At 34.0% G+C, this 21,760-nt stretch overlaps 1 protein-coding gene across 2 annotated transcripts in view; it reads left to right on the top strand.

Moving 5' to 3' along the window:
• Window positions 1-21,760, top strand: part of Prm (Paramyosin) — a 48,463-nt gene that overhangs the window by 21,012 nt on the left and 5,691 nt on the right. The window contains exons 5-7 of one of the 2 annotated variants that reach the window (XM_073981755.1): window positions 7,026-7,897; window positions 7,972-8,099; window positions 8,318-8,430. In XM_073981755.1, coding sequence (XP_073837856.1) covers window positions 7,026-7,897; window positions 7,972-8,099; window positions 8,318-8,430 — 1,113 coding nt within the window. Of the gene's footprint in view, window positions 1-7,025; window positions 7,898-7,971; window positions 8,100-8,317; window positions 8,431-15,559; window positions 16,384-21,760 lie in introns of those variants that run through there. The other variant, XM_073981756.1, reaches the window with a different exon arrangement.

Genomic DNA, 21,760 nt, shown 5'->3' with positions numbered 1-21,760 from the left:
AGGTAAAGTAAAACAATGACCCTATATAATTGTTACTACAACTATTATAATCAAGTATCTGAGTCCTGATAAGCGCAGATGTAAAAGTAATGTCATATCGAAATATAAAGCCAAGAAAAGACCTGCTTCGCTAATTAGCACCGTAATACTCCCATCAGGGCAATGTAAATAATTTAATACCCCTTGGGTATGATGAAGGTGATAGAAAAAGTCATTCGGATCAGAGAGATAATTGTTTAAAAATGGTTTCATTCTATGGAACAAATAGGATAATTTACCGATATTAATGTATGTGTTCCACAAAACATTATTTTACCTCAATCCCCATAAACGGTCTCAATAAGAAAGAAAGTTACGTTGTGCATATAATTGTTGACATCATTCATACGCATGGATGCTCAAACAAGATAATCAGAACAAGTAACTTAAATGAGAAGACCAATAAAGCAAATTTCAGATGAACTGTTCGATCAAATGGGTCCTTATTAGACCTATCATAACCAAAGTGTCTGCAGTCTGGTAATTGTCGATAAAATACAAAAACAATGTTACATCAAAATGTAAAAAAATCCAAATCTCTTCAATGTCATGTCACGTTCAATGTCATGTTAGATAGACCAAAGATCTCGAGCATGTGTTCCATCATTTGGTCCAGTTGGGAGAAGAATATCGTTGCTTCATCGCCAGTTTGACTTACCATACATTGTTGTGCTTTGATTAGCATACCCGCCGTGCAAATAGAGGGTCGGTCAGTGATTCGATCCTGTCTATTCTCATTATAATTCACACTACTTTTAGATTCGGCAATAAAAAGGGGGTTCAATAGCATACAGTTTTTCACAAAATCGGATTGCACTCATTTGTTCATGAAACCAATCAGCTGGGCTTAGTGTCCAACTGCATAAACTGTGCAAGAAACGTTTCCCTTGTCTCTTCGGCTATATTCGGGGGAATTATTTTTACCAAAAGTGTGAATTCAAACTTTACTGGTCTCTCTCTTTCTCTCTCTCTTTTTCAACTGGCTTAGATCACAGAATTTTTTCACGTATCTTTGAATTTTTTTATTGTTTACGAAACAATCTTCCTCATGTATAGTCCAAATTTCTTCGAAATGGTCCAGAAATCTTCTTTAGACTCCCACTGTTGAATATGTCATGACGGAACTCACGTTTTTATGCTTATGCTTACATTCTCCCAAAGGAACAGCCACATTTCAGAGATACTTGGCATTGAAAGGGATGAGTCAAGTTTTCTTTTCCCAGATTTTCCAAAGATCTTCTAACTTTTCTGGTTCAGCTTTAGACGTAAGATAGTCAGTCTGCACAGTGAAATTTTTCCTTCTAAATGATTCAGGATTCCACTTCAGAATCCCCCTTTTGAAGATTCCAAAGCTAAACTCACTTTTGTGATGTTTAAGCTTACATTGTCCCAAAGGGGCTGTCTTAATTTACAGATACTTGACATTGAAAGGGACGAAACAATTTGTACTTTTAAAGATTTCCCAAATATCAAATGATCTTCAGAGAGAAGCATCTGGTTTCTTACTATTCCAGTTCAGCTTCAGATTTCATCTGACTTTGCAAATACCTTCCATGTGCACCAAGATTTTCTTACCTTTGTATTGTATTGGAAGTACTATGGTATTTGAAATTTGAGTCACCATCCGTCTCTGAAGATTGTATCGAGGCAAAATACTTCCATAAAAAATTTGGAAAGATCAATTCAAAAGACTGACTTCTTAATTTGGAAAATAGAAACTTAAAAGACATCTTAAATCGTGTTTCCCGCAAAATCAATTTTTTCGCGTTAGGTAATTCTTTGAGAGGACAATCGAAATTATTGGTCAGCATTATCGTAGTACATATTTGTTTTAATAAACTTAAGAAAACATGACAGAATTGATACTTGAATGTACATTAGTGCGTATAAGTGTTGGCGCCAATTATACGTCACAGTGTCAATTTTAAAAAAAAAATCAGAAATTTTTTACTATTTCGGACAATACGATATTGTTGGATGTACTCTTTAATTTTTCTAATTTCTTATAATTAGCAATGTCCTTGATTTGAATTATTTGGCTTTGCCCAGAAATAAATTGAACACTTTTCAATACTTAAGTTTTTCCAAAACTGTTCATTTATTCTATTGCTGGCCAACTGACAGTAATAAATTTTTATAATTTACATTTCGAAAGATTGTTTCCTTATTGATTTATCATGAATGTCGATTAAGTCATACCTAGAAAATATTCAGAGCAATAGAAAATTGTATTTTTGGTATCGATGTCTAATCTTAAAATCACATATTGAACATATGTATGTTTGTATAATTAACTTTTCCTCTATAAATATGTTGCAATGATCAAAGGCAAGGCAATGAATAAATATTCCAGATTTGTTTATAGTCTATTTAATTTATAAATTCAACTCTTAAGAAAGTGTCTGTGAAGTAAGATGGAAGTGTAATTAAAAATAAAAGAAAAAACATAAACATTTCACAATCTCACATATGCTTGTATACTCCATGTATAACCACACACATATATATAATAATGTTTGAGTCTTCTGCATACATTTGGAATTTTCAATGTTTGTTGGTTGGTTGTGCACAAACAAAAATAGAACTAAAAATGTAACAATAAACCAAATTTCAAGGCCGCATTTTTTTCATTTTCTTTCATGAAGTTTCCAAAAAGATCAAATCTCTTGGAAAAAGACAATAATCGCTTTGGAAAATACACTCAATGAAGAATAAACAAAAGCTTTCATTGATCTCACTGAAATCACTCAAAAGCTTTTTGTTATAGGGAGTATGCGCAATGTGTACACAACAGCACTTATACGTTCCAATAGAGAAGAGAAGATCTTTTGAGTGGTATTTTCACCATAAACACTTAATGCAATTAGTACCCACGCCCATGCCAAAACAAAAAACACTTTAAAATATTTACTTAAAATATAATTTATAAAGTGTTAATAATTTTTTGGGGTTTCCATTTTATGATACTCAATAGAGAAAGAAAAACACTTGAGTATAATTTTGGTTAATTTTATAAAAGCTTTTCGAAAGCCATAAAATGTTTGCTTTCCATTTGCATAGACCCCCACCTTTGTTGTGGATTTTTTTTTCTTTTCAATTGTTTTCTTGGCATATTTTTAACAAACTGCGTATGTGTGTAGGAAAAAATAATTGAAAATGGGTTTCTTCCCAAATATGTCTTGAATATTTCGAATATTTTCGCTATATTTTTGGTTTGTGTTGTTTTTGCCTTCCTTCAATGTTGTTGTCTCTCTTCTTTTTTGTTTTGTACATATATTTTGCTCACCTTTATGGAAATTTGATATTTATATTGTGTGTGTTTGTGTTTGGGCTTTCAAAACAAATTTCCACGTAGCTGAGTGGAAAAAAGCTGACAGCGTAGGAAGACTGAAGAGAAACACACAGTGTATTCTTTTAGAAAAATATATTTAAATTTGTTTCAAAATTTCCTCTAGCTAGAAAAAATCAAACATTGTTTTTATTGAATAAAAACCAAAATATTTGTTCATTTCTTTTTTTTTTCTTTTGTCTTAAAGAATTTAAATTTAAAAAAAACTCTGCTAAGAGTTATGACATACTCTAGCCATTTGGTGTTTGCCAAATCTGTTTTCCCCATAGAGATAATCTCAAAATAAATGTTGTGTTTTGTCAGACATTAATATGTATTACAGACACATATGTTGGGCGTATGTGTTTCTTCTTTTAATATTATTAGACATTGTTTTCGTCTAGAATTTTTGTTTCTAAATATACATCAACTGAATGTGTTCGCAAGTACAAACATACATACAACCATATGTATGCATGTCTGTTTAAGTGTGTGAAAATGGCAATACTTCACTCATAGAACTGACACATTTATTTTATTTCTTTTTTACAAATCAGAAACATATTTCCCCCCATTTCTTTTGTTTGGTATTTATTTCTATCATCATATGCTTGGTTTTCATAAAATTGGGCCAATGATTTTTGAAAAATTCAATTTGAATTTATTTCAGAATAAATAAGAAATATATTTCATTATGTGCATACGTTTTCATTGCGTATCATATTTATGTGTTCTCACAATTAAGCCAAGAAGGGGTTATAGCCAGATACTAGACGTGTGTATAGTTATGCGTATGAATCATAGCTTTGTTTACGAACATTTTGTTTGTTTTCTGCACAACAAGGCCAATGATATTTCGAAAATAAAAATGAAATGTAAAATAAAATACATTTTATAACAATGCGTATTAGTATTGTCATCACTAATACGCCAAGGTGGTCGAAACTCAATTGTTTTTATAGATATTATTTTAAAGAAGGACAAAGTTAATGCAGTTTAACGCATACCAAGATCTTCTTCTCTGTACTTCTCTCTCCAACAAACTGACAATTGGCTACGGGAAATTAACCTTTTTCAAGGATCTGATAAAACCTATAAGATTTAAATTTATGTAATAAATACAGCCGCATTTATCAGACACCAAAGGTTCATTGTCTTTACCTTATAAATAGCAGAGAAAAGACGGAAAGGAAGATTTGTAAAAAAATAAATAAAGTTAGATGGCGGTTAGTTCGAAAGGATACTTAGGACTTCAACGAGGAAGTCGTAGGTTGTTGCATTTTAGTTTAAAGCTTGAAGGCGCTCATAACCATCTAAGACTTATTGAGAAAGGGACAATGACTGTGGGGTCCATGTCTGATAGTTTTGAGCCACACGAAAACTTATAAACAACGAAAATCCTGTATCTACGCTGCGTTGTTTAACGTTGGACTCTGGCATAGTATGTGCTCGATTAGACCGGTTTCAACTGAAAGGGAAAAATCGATGTCGAATTTTTTTATACGGCACCCCTTAAGTGTTTAGTTTTGTTATTAGATTTTAAGATTGGCAAAGTTTGAGCACAATCGCAATATGTTAACACGTATCACTGAGGCCTCAAAGTTTCCAAAGTAATTTGTATGTGGCCAAAGGTGAATTTTCACGAAATTGCTCTAAAGGCCACATTTACTGTCCAATCGAAGAGAAAATTCTACCAGTTGATTGTTGTGGCTAAAAAAATCCTATCCTACAAAAATGTATGTAAATCGGGTAAGATTTTGCCTCTGGGCAATCTCGTTCCTTTTAATACGACAGTGTCCCGGTCATTCTGAGAGAGTGGTTTCATTCTGTAGCCTTCCTAACCGATCTATACACATGTTAAAAACCTTCGATTGGATCAAGCTGAATTTGAGTGCCAAAAGTGCAGCCCTGGCTGTCGACAAAAACCACTAGCGACCTCTCAAAACCACTTATGTTGACTTGTAACAGAGGCTTTAAAATTAGAATTTCCGCTATGAAGACGTTAATATCTGATTCAAGTTATATGAACCGAGCTCCACTTAAAAAAGTGCAGCCCCAGTGCTTTCTTCCATTTTGGATCAATCCATATAAACGACGAAGGGTGGGGGTTTTCCAAGGGTGAAGTCACTCCTAGTTCGAATCAAGATACTAGCCGCTCTGAAGTAATCTCTGAACTGATCTCCAGAGGGTCCAGACAGCATCCTTTGTGGAGGATGGAAGCGTGTTCAAAACGCGACTTGCACCACATCTTCATCTCCTGAGCCTCAAAGCGCTTCTGGCTGCGGTACTTTCAACTTGAATACTCAAAAGTTTGATATCCCGCATTGCATTTAACGCAGCCTGCGAAGTGGTGAGCTCCTCAATGATAGAACCTATTTATAGAACTCTATACCAAAATAAAAAGTGGGCTTTCTCATTTCACACAAACCCATGATGCAACCTCTATAAACTCTTTTGGGGGTTTAATAGTGCGTATTAGTATTATCATCACTTACACGCCAGTATGTCCAAAACAAAACTTTTCAGATTGGTTCATTCGACCAAGGATATGCTTTAAAAGCTGACACGTTGAACTGTACTCTTCTACGTTCCTCATTTAATAGTACATTCGACGCATTTACCCTATTATTATCCAGAATGGGACTAAATGAATACCCTGTATCCAATAACAGATGGTATATTAATCAGTCATGCATTGAATATATATTTATAATTATTACTTCGAAGACATCCAATTGGAATTTATCCAACAACATAAACAACATAACATTTTCAACGGTGGCCAAATAACCCTCAGCGTAATGTTGGCAACGTTTCCTGAGTATGCTTCAGTCATATAAAACTTCTCTACAAGTTGTGTCGTAAAACTCGCTTCCTTGAGTTAATATGAATTGGGGTGCACTTATTAATATGAGAAAAGGATCCCCTGTCCCTACGGTGACGTTAGTGGGAGCATATATAAGTCATTGACTACCTTAAAATAATAGTTTCCAACATCCAGAGTTTGTCCGAGTTTACAGGACTTCCACTGGATTTTACTGTCATTAACAGACTGACTAACTTTGGCAGACGCTTACCTATGCATAGGTTTTAAGGCTTCAAAAGCAAAAAATCATACTAAAGTCAAAATGTGTGCCCGGTTAGTTTTTTATTTATAATGAAATTAAATTTTAAGCTATTTTTCCATTAGTTCATTCGGTCGTATACATCACGTCACAACTCATACGCAGTTCAGTTTTAGGCAAAATTTTTTCCATGTACATGAGGTCGTATACTTAACGACACAACTCATACACAATGGTGTGTAGTTTAATGAATTTAATAAAATATACTATGCCAACATCACATGTTTTCCTCGCATAATTCATCTATCACTTTCATGATATCTACTTCATCAACATGTTTTACATGCCGTTGTAATAAGAGCGTAATTTACATTCTCTGTTTTTTCAATTAACATCACATTTATCTTTATTGTTTTTACCAAGAAAAGTGAAACGAAAACAAAATCATTTAGGCCATGCTGGGGCATAATCATCAAGCTTTTTCCAACAATGCTAAGTATTCTGCTTACAACGCTTTTGATTTCAAATTACACACTTAATTTCAATATTTAATTCTATAATTTCCTTTTGTTTGTTTTGTTAATCAAATTTAGAGCCGAAAAAGAAAAATCCAAATTCCAAGCCGAAATCTATGAATTGCTTAGCCAAATCGAATCCTTCAACAAGGAAAAGATCATGTCCACCAAACACATTGAAAAGTTGGAAGTTAGCATTACCGAATTGAATGTTAAGATCGAAGAGCTTAACCGCACCGTTATCGACATTACCTCGCACAAGACTCGCCTTTCACAAGAAAACCTTGAATTGACCAAGGATGTCCAAGATCTCAAGTCACAATTGGACACCGTCTCATTCTCCAAGAGCCAGGTTATCTCCCAATTGGAAGATTGCCGTCGCCGTTTGGAAGATGAAGATCGTCGTCGCTCAATGTTGGAGTCCTCCCTTCATCAAGCTGAAACCGATTTGCAATCGCTTCGCATTCAACTTGAAGAAGAAACCGAGGCTCGCATAGACTTGGAACGTCAGTTGGTCAAGGCCAATGGTGATGCTGCTTCTTGGCAAAACAAATACTCTGCTGAGGTAGCAGCTCGTGCCGAGGAGTGCGAGGAAATCCGTCGTAAATACCAAATTCGTATTACCGAATTGGAGGAACATTTGGAATCTTTGGTCGTTAAGCTTAACAACTTGGAGAAACAAAAGACCCGTTTGACCAGCGAAGTCGAAGTCCTTATTATCGATTTGGAGAAATCCAACAATACCTGCCGCGAATTGACCAAGTCTGTCAACACCTTGGAGAAACACAATGTTGAATTGAAGAGCCGCTATGAAGAGACCGTCATCTTGTACGAGAACAGCCAACGCGATTTGAAGAACAAGCAATTGGACTTGCAACGTACCGTCCATGAATTGGACAAGGTTAAGGATGCTAATAACCAATTGGGTCGTGAGAACAAGAAATTGGGAGGTAATATTGGCGTCAAATGACTTCTCTTTGAAATAATGAGTTCCATTAATGATAATTTGTTTAAACATTTTCAGATGATCTCCATGATGCTAAGGGTACAATCAACGAATTGAACCGTCGCATGCATGAATTGGAATTGGAATTGCGTCGCTTGGAAAATGAACGTGAAGAATTGACTGCCGCCTACAAGGAAGCTGAAGCTGTAAGTAGTTATTTGTCTCATATAATGTCGGTTCCAAAACGCAAGAATCTACAAATTTTTATCAATTTTTTCTATAATGTAAAGGAAAGAAAGTTATCGGAGTAAAATTAGTAGCTTCTTGTAGAAATATATTTGTGACCTAGGCACCAAATAAAATATTATGTCCTCATTAAGTAAACTAATGTTTCCTCAATTCTCTATCTCTTTTTGTAACACAGGGTCGCAAGGCTGAAGAACAACGTGCCCAACGTGTTGCAGCTGATTTCAACCAATACCGTCATGAAGCCGAACGTCGCATTGCCGAGAAGGAAGAAGAAGTTGAACTCATCCGGTAAGTGTTTTGTTTGCCAAATTTCTTATATAATGTCCAATATCGAATTTTCTAAAGAAATTGATTTGTTCCAAAGTGAAATTTAGTTACGAGGATTTGTAGCTCTTGAAATCTAATTTTGAAATATTTACTACAGTTAAATCATTTTTTAATTATAGTTTTACTTTTGGACAGACTTGCAAGAGCTTTGGAAGTCAATTTTATTTTCTTTAGTTATTATTTTATTTTAATTGTAAATGTCATGATATGGAACATTATAAGTAACAAGTGTGAATTGATGATGAGGGACCAATTTGGTTACTTGGTCTTGGTACCATCATGTGGTGTTATGTGTAATTCTTGTTCTTGTTATTAACCCCGCGTCCGTCTTTTTCATTTTGTTATAGAATTTCTTATTATGGGTCCAATTTTTTAGAAAAAAATTAATATCAATGTCTGGTTAATGGCATGGTCGAAGATAAAGCAGATGTTAATAAATTTACTTTTTATCCGAATTCTTTCTATACACCCCGAATTTCATAATCAGCAGTTTCTCTGTAGAAAAGCCGCTTATGTCCTGGGAAGTTTCACAGATCATGGCTTTTAAAAGATTTGCATGAATCGGAAACCTCTCCTATTTTCATTCTTTTTTAATAGTAAGGAACTTTCTTCAAAATTGATCCTCTGACACCTAAACACAAGTTTTCTGTTTGAATTTTGTACGTCCCACACGCAACTCTTAATTTAGATAAGGCAATGTTACTTGTGGCAATTCAGGATTGGAGAGACAGGGGTGAGGATAATGGCAACCATCCACCTCTCAAAGACCACTTTCACAGACACGAACATGTGGTTGCTGGGGTGACGGCTCTTGGCCGAGATTTTGTTTCCTAAGGCCAATTCGCATTACGCAGGGCAAAAGCATCGAAATCACCATAGGGTAGATACCAAGATTAGAGTCCGAGGCATTTAAAGAAAGATCTTCATGATCTAGAGAGGGAGATCCAAAAACACTAAAGAGAGCCTCTAGGACAATAGACATATCAGTCAGGTTTGAGAGGAATTCATTCCGATGCAGTCGTGGAGACTATAAGAGCCTATCGTGTGAATATCGTCTTCGGAGATCACCCATCTTCCGTGGCAATTGAAGAACAACTGCTGCCTAGACAAACAAGAGTTGTGCAGTTGCCTCAACTCTTACTGGGTCAGGATTGATGGAGTAAGCCAGAACATCTGCCTTGCATGCGATAACGGTACGCATGATTAATGTTTCATTATGAACTAATCCAAATCTATATTTCAAAGAGGCCAGGGTTAATACAGGTACCATTAAAAATCCTGGACTTTACCAAAAAATAGAGACCAATTAAATTGTTTGCCATTTGGAAGCTTATCAAGACTGTACCTCATGGTTGAACAATATACGGTAACAGCAATACCCAGCTGACTGAACCGAGCTGTAACGTTAGTGTCAAGTTCCATACGACATTAAATATATTTATTTCTATTTTCGGTGTACATGAGAGATATATATTTTTTGAAGAAAAAATATATCATTCCGAAAAAAAACTATTTCCCATAAAGAGTTCTTCATATCAATGACATGTAACCTCCTCCAAGTCCGAACGACGTGCCGCACACTAAAACACCGCTTATAGAGGCGGTAAAACATTTGTTAATATGTGTGATATTTTGTTAAATTTAAAAAAAAATCTAAAGCCCTATTAAACATGTGCTTTTTTGATTTCAAAAACAAAAGATTCAAACACCTTCTCCTTTTTCGATGATTTTCCAGCAACCCCAAACTTTTTGCAAGAATTCTACTTTCCGCGAGGAATTATCCATTTAGTGGGATGATATGGAAACATGCAAAATATTCAATCAAAATAAAAATATTCATAGACCTTTACATATACCGATGACACTAACATTACAAACAAAAACAACACTCTGTATGGTTGTGGTTGAGTTGTATTTGTTGTAGTATTTACTTTACCTTGTTTGTTCTACCATGACTGTACCTAGGAATCTTTCGTTCCTTACCTCTATAATATCTTCTCGACTTTTAGTTATGTTGACAAACATTGCTTTTATATGTAATATCCACAACATTTTTAACGGTATATTTATGTTTTTATGGTAATTTCACCACCGTGAATGCCACCGTGGTGCAATGGTATGCACGCCCGCCTTGCACGCAGAAGGTCGGGGGTTCGATTCCCCGGCCAGGCAAAATCAAACATTTTTCAACGGTGGCAAAATACCCCTCAGTAATGTTGGCTACATTTTCTGAGTATTTCAGCCTTGAAAAACTTCTCCATAAGTGGTGTCTTAAGACACGCCGTTCTGACTCGGCGATAAACAGTAGGTCCCATATCATTGAGCTAAATATGAATCGGCGAGCACTCATTGATATGAGAGAAGTCTCCCTTGTTTATGGTAATTTCATATTTGTTTACTGTGCAAAGTAATTTTTGATACACTGTACTTTATTAAATTTCCATTTGTTTCGTTTGTTATCATTAAAATATCAAAATGTGTGAACCGCACATTGGTTCTACTGTGTTTTATAGCAAAAGGCCTAAAAGTATGCTTTAAATTTTCGAATGGTTTTGCTCTAACAGTGCAGGTGCAATTCAAAGATAGAGAGAAAATAGCTTTTTAAAATCTTTAAATATTAATTAAAAATATACAAAAATTACACAAAATATTTTTAAAATTTTGAATAATTATAAAAATATTTACCTTTTATTAATTCATATCTAATATAATGAATATTTGTAAATACTTTCACTTTATCTTATCTACAAATATTTAAAATTTTGAATAATTTTTAATTTTTAAAATTTTGAATATTTATAAAACTATTTACTTTTTATTAATTCATGTCTAAAATAATGAATATTTGTATATGGTTTCACTTTATTTTATCTACAAACAAGTAAAATCCCAATTAAATACGGAAACTCCTTGTAGTAGTTACGACCGTATATTAGCATTGACATCGAGATCTTAATACGCAACATCTAACGCACATACATACATATGCATACAGTTTTGGGTTGCTGCGTTTGGTTTCAGTATTTAGAACGGGAAGTAATTTAAAATGAAAGTTCATTGTTTTTTTTTTTTTTTTTGGCAGAGAGATATTTAACAAATGTTGTTGATTAAAAAACAATAAAAAAATTCGCAGTACACAGAAAGAAAAATTTAAAACTGTTTACTACAAATTTCAAATAATTTTTTTAATAAATTGAAATATTTTAAATTTGCCTTGGAAAGGATAATTAATTTTTATATATTTGAACAGTTTTTTTTTCAATGTTTTAATCAAAAAATATAATTAAAGAAAATTGCAGCGTTTTTTTTAAGTAAGGAAGGGAAGATTGGATCTCGTTGAATACAAATGCGTACTTATGAATTATTTTATTTTTAGGAATATCAGTTTAGAAAACAGATTATTGTTTTCTTTACTAAAAATTACAACGATTTGTTTCCATTTAATCCCTCCCCCTTTCCCCTTTTGCACTTTTCATTTCTATTGCAAGCGTGGTATTTCCTCAGGGTTTTCTGTTTTGTTCGATTTTTATTTTTAATTTCAATTGTTTTGCCTCGCATTGTCAATATGTCACGACAAAAGAGAATTACAATTGAAATGAATTGGCTCATTACCGACAATCAAACCACATTGCCAGTCTTTTTTATATAGTTCATCTAGCAGGAAGTTAGCACCCACTATATTACTTTTTGAACAAAGTCAATTTTAAAAGGATTTATTTTTAATTTTTTGTTAAAATAAAAAAACCGAAAATAAAAATTCGCCTACAAAAATAAATACTAAGTGTAGCAAAGAGAAAAAGGAAGTCATAGTTCTCAAAACGGTATGATGGCACAAGTGAATTACAAAAGTTAAAAAATTAATGTTAACTTTTTTTCTGAAAATTTTTAGAAATTCTTTACTAACGGTGGTGTTATACAATCAATTGAAGGCACAAAGCAATTACAAGAAAATAATTTTATTACGAAAAAAAACTTGGAAAATTTGAACAAAAAGAAATCTCAAACGAATACTGATGCTTTGCTGACATTTTGGATGATGAAATTCAAGTTTTGAAATTAAGAGGTGGGTGGACGTTTCATGTTTTTTTCCATACTGGATAAAGTGTAAAACGAGAGAGAGAGTGAAAATAAGAAAAAGAGAGAAGTACAGGAAATGAGATGGAGATTGAGAGTGTGAATGAATGCAATGCAGATCCTTTTTCGTTCAAATGGATAAAGGCTTCTTCATGTAATATGATTTATAATTGTGCATACAAAGATATGTATGTATGTATATGTAAAAATCCTCAAGTTCTAGTGTGTGTGAAATGATAAATAGATAAATTTAGAAAAACTGAGGGGCGTTTCTCTCGTGAAATGCTGCAGGTGGCTTTAAATTCTAAAGACATATGCACGTTTATATACATACAAACGTACATACATATATATTTATATATATGTTTATTTTCACGGTAGAGAAATAGTTTGAACCATTGTACATTAGGGATATACATATTTTTGCATGTCAAGAATGTTGTCGAAAAATTTGAATTTTTTGTGATATTTTTAATTTTCCAAAAAGTAATACCTTGTCTGCAAAGAGCTAAAAATATCTATCCCAACTGAAAAAAATAAAAATAATAATTTAAAATTGAAAATTATATTAGCCCCATTCAGGAAAAACTTAAAAATTATCTGACATATGCCTGGCTGGATCCACAACCTCAGGAACAAGTGTTATTATCAAGTCAATTTCATGTTTCAAACCAAACTCATAACTTCCGCTGGCTAAATGTGAAATCGAAGTTCGATAACGATCTTGAACTGTTAATTATCACACTTCGGAGTTACCCATACGAAGTGTCTCCAAAAAGGCCCCTTCCACATCCAATGCACCTGATACGTTCAAATAACACGTGACCGATCCCATAATTTGGTGGATGTTTCACCGTGGTGCAAGGGTAAGCAAACTCACCTTGCACACTGCAGGCCAGAATACATCAAATTTTCAACAATGGCAATAATACCCCTCAGCGTAATATTGGAGACACCAATGTAAAACTTCTCTGCCAATGGTGTTGTAAGAAACGCCGTATGGACACTCTGTTATAAAATGCAGGTCCAATATGATTGAGTTAATATAAATCGGGGTGTACATTAGGGTTATGACTTTTTCACAACCTTATATCACAGTGGCATAGGCATTAACAGGCAAATGTTCTTTCATTCTCGCAACAGGAAATCGTTTTTGAGAAAAAAAGGTCAAAAAGTCATAACCCTAGTGTATACATTGATATGAGAGAAATCTTTCTTGGCCCATCGGGGATGTATGGATGTGGTATTTCTGTGGTATTTCGCTTACAAAAAAACCAATACACAATTTTTAAAAATGTTGTGATAAGCTATATTAACCAACAGCAACCCCAGTACACGATACCTAACTAACCACTCACAAAAAAATGCCAATTAAATTTGCTGAGTATTTGGCGAAATAACATATTCTAAAGGTAAGGTCACGTTAGGCAAATATTTGCTCCGGCTGTATGCGCTTACTTAGAGCTAGTGAGAATAAATTTCAACGCATTATTTACGCTCACAGTAAGCGCACACTGTCGGACGCTGGAGCAAATACTTGCCTAATAGCGTAGTGCTATGTTCGTCAAGCCGTTTCGACTTGGCACGACCAACGATATCCCATAGTTCCTTATGTGAGACTTTACCGAAACGTGATCCTATGTATGTTTTTAATTATTGGAAATGAGATTTTTGTTCACTCAGACAATCAGATGAGATTTTGAGTCTTTTAACTTCTTTTAATACCACACTATATGAACACAGGACGTTCCTGGGCATCGGTTTAGTCTCCATCACAACTGAAAAATATTTTTAAAAAAATAACAAATCGAAAATTCTAAAAAAGTTTTAAGGGCACCTGAGTCAGTACCGCCCACTTCTTTAATTAATTTTATTAATGGCTGAACAAAACACAATATTGACTGTGTTAAACTTCAAATACGAGTTTAAAAAGTTATTTTTCAATTTTTTTTTCGTTGGAAAAATTGTTGCTTTTACCAAACTTATTGTCGTTTTGGCTCCCAGCTGCAGAAACTGTCCAAAATTGTTCAATAGTACAACTTCCTGCTTTGTATAATGGACTACATAACTTATACTTGAATCTCTTATTTATGTTCTGTTTTTTTTTTTTTTTTGCTTTCATTTAAAACACTTGTCTCTGATCATTCAAAACAGATGGGATTTGATTTTTTGGTATTTTCGTGTTTTGCCAAGCAGATTTATGCGCAAATGCCTGTCAACATAAATCTATCAATCAATTTGTTTTTTCTTTAATGGGGTCTTTGTCGTCATTCTCTTGCACTCTCTCCTTCTCTTCACTATTTCTTTCACTTACTCTTTATCGGATGGAATTAGCTAAATGGAAAATGTTAAATATTTTTCTTGAACAAAAAAAACTTATGAACTCTTTTTATAGATCAAGAAATTCGAAAGAAATATAAAAAAACGAAACTCAACGCTTTTTTTGCCAACTACCACGTCAACAAAGGCACTGCCATCACACAACCTTCGCGATTTGATTAACGACTGGGAAACGGAAGTCAACAACGTAGAGTGGAAAACGAACAACATTGATTGTTATCGGAGCCAGCTACAAACATATCAGCTGTTTTTGCCGCAAGCTTTTTTTGCAGCAGCAACAACAATAGCAGCAAGACAACTTTGTACATCATCACTTGCAGCATTAAATAATATTTTTTTGTTTCTCTTTTAAGACGACAATTATTGTAGCAATCAACGCACAACAACAACACCAACACACAGATAACAATTTGTAGTTTCTATAAAATCTCAAAAGCTACATAGCATAAGCGATCACACACACAGGCACGCACACACACTTGGCTAATCCTCAAGCATTAAAGGTTTCAACAAAAAAACACTTTTCTTTTCACAGTTTCTGTTGTTGTTATTGTTGTTTAACACAACATCGAACACGAACATAAACCCAAACCCCTTACTCATTCATACCAATTTACCTAACTAAGATACCTGATAATTCCTCTTGCACTCCCTCACCCCTTTGCTTCACTGAAATATGTCTTTGGTCTACAGTTGTCGCCCTCCCACCCGTGTTCGCCGCCATGGCACAGCATATGAAGACAACTATGGCTATACCATGAACTACTACCAACCAATGTTAGACTATTTAGATGCAAAGGCAAAACGTCTCGACGTATCACCGCCCCACTTGCCGTGGACCAGTGAACGTGGCCTCAAGCAGTATCGACCCTCGAACCCCGTACGCAAGTACAACATTGACGACATCTTGCGACTATCTCGCTCTGTTGCCGCTAGGGCCGATGAGATTTTATTAGACTTTCGTGTTAAAAAGCGTTCACCATTCAGTGTCGTTAAGTTGGTGGACGCGTCGCGTGTTACCAAGCACATAGCTCCCGACTCGATATTAGAAAGAGCGCGTGAACGTTCCCGCCGTCGTCAGCGTGAATTCGAGGAACAGATACGCCAAGATACCCAGAAAATCTTACAACGCATACGTCGCATAGAATTGGATACCGTGGAAATGTCGGAGGATTTTAAACGTTCGATTCGCGGCAAATCCGCATCGGCCATAGCTAAGGCATTGCTCTCCGAGTCCTCGCGCAATATGACCCAGGCGAGGAAAGATGAGGAGAACCTCATGTCTCAGACCATGGTGCGCTCCTCGAGTCGCGCTGGCTCCTGTTATCGTTCCACATCACCTGAGGGTGGCCGCCTAACCACCCACACGTATCATGTGGAGCTAATGGACGATCGCATGGTGGACAAATTGGATCACCGTGTATCGTCCTCACTCTACAATGTCAAGCGTCAGCTGACCAATTTGAATCAAAGAACTGCTGAATTCTATGCTGATTCCAGGTGCGATTTAGATACTAAGTGTTGGTTGTGTCGTAAAGTTTTGCGTAATCATCCACGAATCAAGGATTACAGTTCAAGTTATTTGTACACCCACTAGAGTGGGTGGTGGATGGTGGTGAACCATAATAATTTAAGCTAAGAATATTTAGTGCTTAAATTTCAGTAGACTAAAAGAATGACCACAAATGTGGGTCGGCAGGTGTAAATTTTGTGGGAGAAACGAGAAACTGTGTGTGTGCTTTATGTTATTTTGACATGTTAGAAATTTATGTAGGTGTTTGGCTGCAACAATTTTCAACAACTGTTGCCAATTTATTTGACATATGCTTTTCCTTGCTTCCTTCCATCCCTCTGTTTGTTGTTTGTTATCCCAACATCCACGAACGACAATTGCACACAAATGACAAAATTCTGCCACATTTAACCCATTTTCATTTGTGGCCAGGAAAAGAAAACAACATCATAGATTTATTATTCGAACAGAACAATTTTTTATAAAAAACAACAAATACAACACTTTTCATTTACAGTTGTTAATGCCTTCAATTAAAAGCCACATAAAATAATCTAAATGAGTATTTTCTTTCTGTTTTTTTTTCTAGCTTTCTTTTAGTTTGTTTGGTTTTCAATATGTTTTCAAATCTTTTCGTTGTTTTTTTTTTTGTGATTTTTGTGGGGTTCACCAAATTTATTTTTAATTCTATTTTATCGAGTGTACAAGAACACGGCATGCAGAGTATTGTCGACAAATAGCTCAGATGTTGAGCAGCAAGTACATTGTTTCTGTTTTATTTGTTGGCTTATTTATTGTATCTATTGAATATTTGCTCTCCCGGGCCATTGTCTTCTTTTCTTGTTTGTTCTGCACTCTTTTCATTTGATTTGACAGCCAACCACCCAGCCAGCCACCCATATGTGTACTATTTTCCTGGCTATGGTTTATTTCTAATGAAAAATGTTATTAAATCTGATAGCTATGTTAATTAGCCATGATTTTCTATTAACATTGACGTATGTTTGTAAGAATGTTCGATTTTCTCTAGAAAATATTTCTGGCACGAAGATTTTGAAAACAAAAAGTATAAGTGTATTTAATAAATGCTGCTCATATTGGGCTCATGTTTTTACGAAAGCCACAGGGAAAGGCTTGCTATTACCTAAAGTGTATGCAAAAGATCTCGATCTTGTCCCTAGTGAAGCATCTTTAGTAATTCTGTGTCAAATTAATAGAAGAAACCTTTTCCCAAAAGGAACAATATGAGATTTGTATGTATATTTCAATCAATCGAAGGCATAAATAAATGCTTTTCTTGAGAAAATCATATATTCCGAGGTTTGAGAAAATTATACATATAAAAAAGTCCGATTAAAAACAATCCTCACTACTTTTTTCATATCAGAATACTTTAGACAAAAATGGCCTGTAGTTAGAGGGAGTTTAAGCATTAAAAGTTTACTTCTTTTAATCGATATTTCAAAAAGGATTCTGGTCGATTTGTCTGGGAAGAGTCTGATGAAGTTTGTAATATCATTCACGAAATCTGCGGATAATAAAAATTGTTCTTCAGTTAGCGACACTTCTTTCCTCCAATGCTCAATACTCTTTACTGCTAATTTTTTACGAATATTGAACGACATTTCTATTAAAAGTCTGATGGAATTTGAATTTTATTCATAAAAATCTGAAAACATAAGAGAAAGTGGACTGTAGTTAGTGAGGTTTTAAGCATCTATAATTAACAGATACTTCTATACGAATTCTGAGCTAAAGACACTTCGTAAAGACTGGTGACATTTCTAATTTTATTAATGTAAACCGGAATATCGTCAGTATATTGGTAATAAATAATAATAAAAATTGTATTGCAGTTGGCAGAGTTTTTAGCACCAAATGTTACTTCCATATGACATCTGAACGACTTGTCTAGGAAAAGTCTGGTGAAATTGGTAAATTAATTCCTGTAAATCTAAATACTTTGACAATTTCAATATACACTTCACCTAAAATACTTAGAAAAAGAAAAAATGAAAGTACATAATAAGATTTCTTAGCTCCGATATCCTGCTACTCTCTGGAGATACTTCTGAATGAATTCGGAAAGACTTGCCGTGGACAAGTCTGTTATTTTATTCATGAATATTGGCATATTCCAACTAAGCTTCTTTACTCAAATGCAATGCCACAAAGCCTATGACCCTTGGTGTGATCTCTCCTTATTCATATCTTCTTCCACACGGTGCACCCACAATCGATGGTTATATTTGTTCTTTCCCCCTTCCTGACGTTGATCCCAAACTATTTACTTTGAATTAGAGAAGCAAAAATATTTGATAATTGATTTAATGGCATAATTCGTGAAAATAAGGAAATGTAGTCTCCGACATCCTTAAGCGGCTCTAATAAATCTGAACTACGATTCAAAATTCCAATAACTACACATAGGAATCAGATTTCGTACATACGACATGTCTAAAGAAAGTCTGAATAGTTTCTAGAATTGGTCTATTCAAATTCTACTGGACATTAGTGTGAGATATTTTCCCAGAGTTCTGAATGAATTTTGAACAATGTCTGTAGGACTTTCTTCGGATATCCCTGAGTGAATTTTGTAGGAACGCAAAATTTTGAGTCTTACGATCTATGGTTCATAAGGTAATGAAGTATAAGACACTCTTGAACATATATAAAAAAATCTGAAATAAGATTCAAAATTCCAATATTCACATATCGAACCAAAGTTTTGATGTCCAAAACAACTGAACAGAGTCTGAATAGCCCTTAAAAAATGTTAAATTCAAACTGAGTCTTCAATGGATTTTGTATGAATTCTGTGAGATTTTCTTCAGACAGATATGAAGGCAAGAGCTTATGGTTCTCCTTGGTGGGTGCCGTGGTGCAATGGTAGGATCGATTCCCCGTCTAAGCAACATCAAATTTTCAACGGTGGCAAAATACCCCTCAGTGTAATGTAGGCGACATTTTCTGAGTATTTCACCCACAAGTGGTGTACCAAGACACGCCGTTCGAACTCGGCGATAAACTGTAGGGCCCATATCATTGAGCTAGTATGAATCGGGGTGCACTTTGTCCCTTCTGGGATGATAGTGGAACAATTACATTATGTTTCTCTTTCAAATTATTTTAATGCAGAGAGAGAAACCTAAAGTATTAAAATTCATTGTTCAGAATTGGTACTGAATTCTATCAGACATGTCTTAAGAAAATCCTGCAGAATTCATACAAACTCCATTGTCTGAATATTTAGATTTCTCTAAACCTCTTACATACAACTTTATTCGATATGCATTAAAATATGCTGAGAGGGAAACCTAAATTCTTAAAACTCTTTGTTCAGAATTTAAACAGAATTCCATCAGACATGTCTTAAGAAAATCCTGCAGCATTCATACAAAATCCATTGAAGACACATTCTGAATCGAACATTTGTAAAATGTATTCAAACATTGTGTCCGACATACAAAATGTAGTTTGATGTGTATGGACTTTCTATGAACAAATGAATGAATATAAATTCTGAAGGATTTTCTTAAGACATGTCTGATGGAATTCTGTTTAAATTCTGAACAAAGAGTTTTAAGAATTTAGGTTTCTCTTTCAGCATATTTTAATGCATACCGAATAAAGTAAAATGTAAGAGGTTTAGAGAAATCTCAAATTCGACGATAAATATTCAAACAGTTCTGATGGAATTCGAATGGATTTTGTATGAATTCTGCAGGATTTTCTTAAGACATGTCTGATGGAATTCTTTTCAAATTCTGGACAACAAAATTAATTAGTTTATATTTCTCTTTTAGCATTTTTAAGGAATATCGATGAAATCTAAATAAAAATTGATTCAGTTCTGATGAAATTCTGTAGAAATTATAAGCAAGGAATTTTAAGGTTTTTTTTTTCATTTTTTTCATTTTTAGATTATTTTTATGCTTATATTAGCAATTAGCTGATTAGTTATACCAGTGGCTAAGCTATACTTTTCATTTTTTTTCAATGCTGTGACAGACCAAGAACTTTGTTAAATAAACAAGAAATGTGTCCAATTTGGTCCAATTCCAGCATAGGTCGAAAGGGCAAATACAATTTTGGGAGTTTGGCGAACAGGAATTACTGAGATTTGTTATAAGAAACAGAACAGAATTTGATGATATTTTCTGTCAGAATTCTGTATCTCTTGCGTGTACTTTTATAATTTAAGAGAAGTCCGTCCAATCTTGTATGCGAATATCGAAAATCTTCCCAACATTTATATTTACTATAAGCAGATCTTCGATCAACAACCTGTTTATTTAAAATCTGAACTGATAATCCCTAACCTTCATATTTACTGCAGAATAATCACTGACCGTCAAACTGTCAATTTGAAATTGAGGAGAAGTCCTTTCACAGTATTGAGTTGTTTCTCGCATTCATTCCAACTCTCTGACGGTGGAGACATTGTGGCAAAGTGACTAGGGTACTCTCAATATGACTATAACCACATTTTATGAGTATTTTGGCTTTTTGCCTTACTCCGTTCTGACTCGGGGATAAAAATACGGATTTTACTGAGAATTCTGGCCAGACAACTCCGCTATTTACAACGATGGTTAAACCCCCCAGAGGGTAATTTCAGTTTCCTTTGTCTGAGCACTTTAATGATGTAAAATATCTCGACAAGTGTCAATGATAAAATGGAAAGTATTTTTTCATCTCGCTGTTTCCCAAGCATAATCGTGGAAATAGTTTTTCGATCACTGATCGTCAACCTATAAAATAATTTGAATATATATTTATTAAAATAAAAATAAATTAAAAATATAAGCCTTTGGACCATTCCTGACATTTCGTATTCTAATTTTGTGTTAATTCACAAAAATATATAATTTCTATCGACTCGAAACAGTTTCCATCTCATAGCAGATATATTTGAATAAAAATTACTGTCGCTTTTTAATAAAATATATTTCTAAATATTATAGTACATTTGCATTATTTATAAAATGTTATTTTGCGAAACTTAACAACACAATTGTTTTCTTTAAATAAAAATATTTTTTCTATTGTTCTTTACACCTAAACAACTATATATTTCAAATGCTCAGAAATTTCAAATATATTTTAGGTTCATCATGTGACAAGGTCCTTGAGAAGTTTAACTAAAAAATAATTTTGCAAAGAAAAGAATAGAAAAATATCAAATAAAATCATCATCCATCAAAAAAGACAATGAAATGAAATAATAGAAATTTACACATAAACATACATAAGTATGTTCATATGTACGTATATAAATATGTTAATATAAGTAAAAGACATTTTGATTTATATCATAGCTGTGCGTAAATGCATAGAAAAATTTGTCTGGCTTCTTCTTTA

The sequence above is a fragment of the Musca autumnalis genome, unplaced genomic scaffold (genome assembly GCF_047663935.1).
Source record: "Musca autumnalis isolate F117 unplaced genomic scaffold, ASM4766393v1 scaffold_4, whole genome shotgun sequence".
In the NCBI taxonomy this organism is placed as follows: domain Eukaryota; kingdom Metazoa; phylum Arthropoda; class Insecta; order Diptera; family Muscidae; genus Musca; species Musca autumnalis.
The sequence above is the reverse complement of the archived record's forward strand: the minus strand, read 5'-3'. Positions and strand labels throughout refer to the sequence as shown.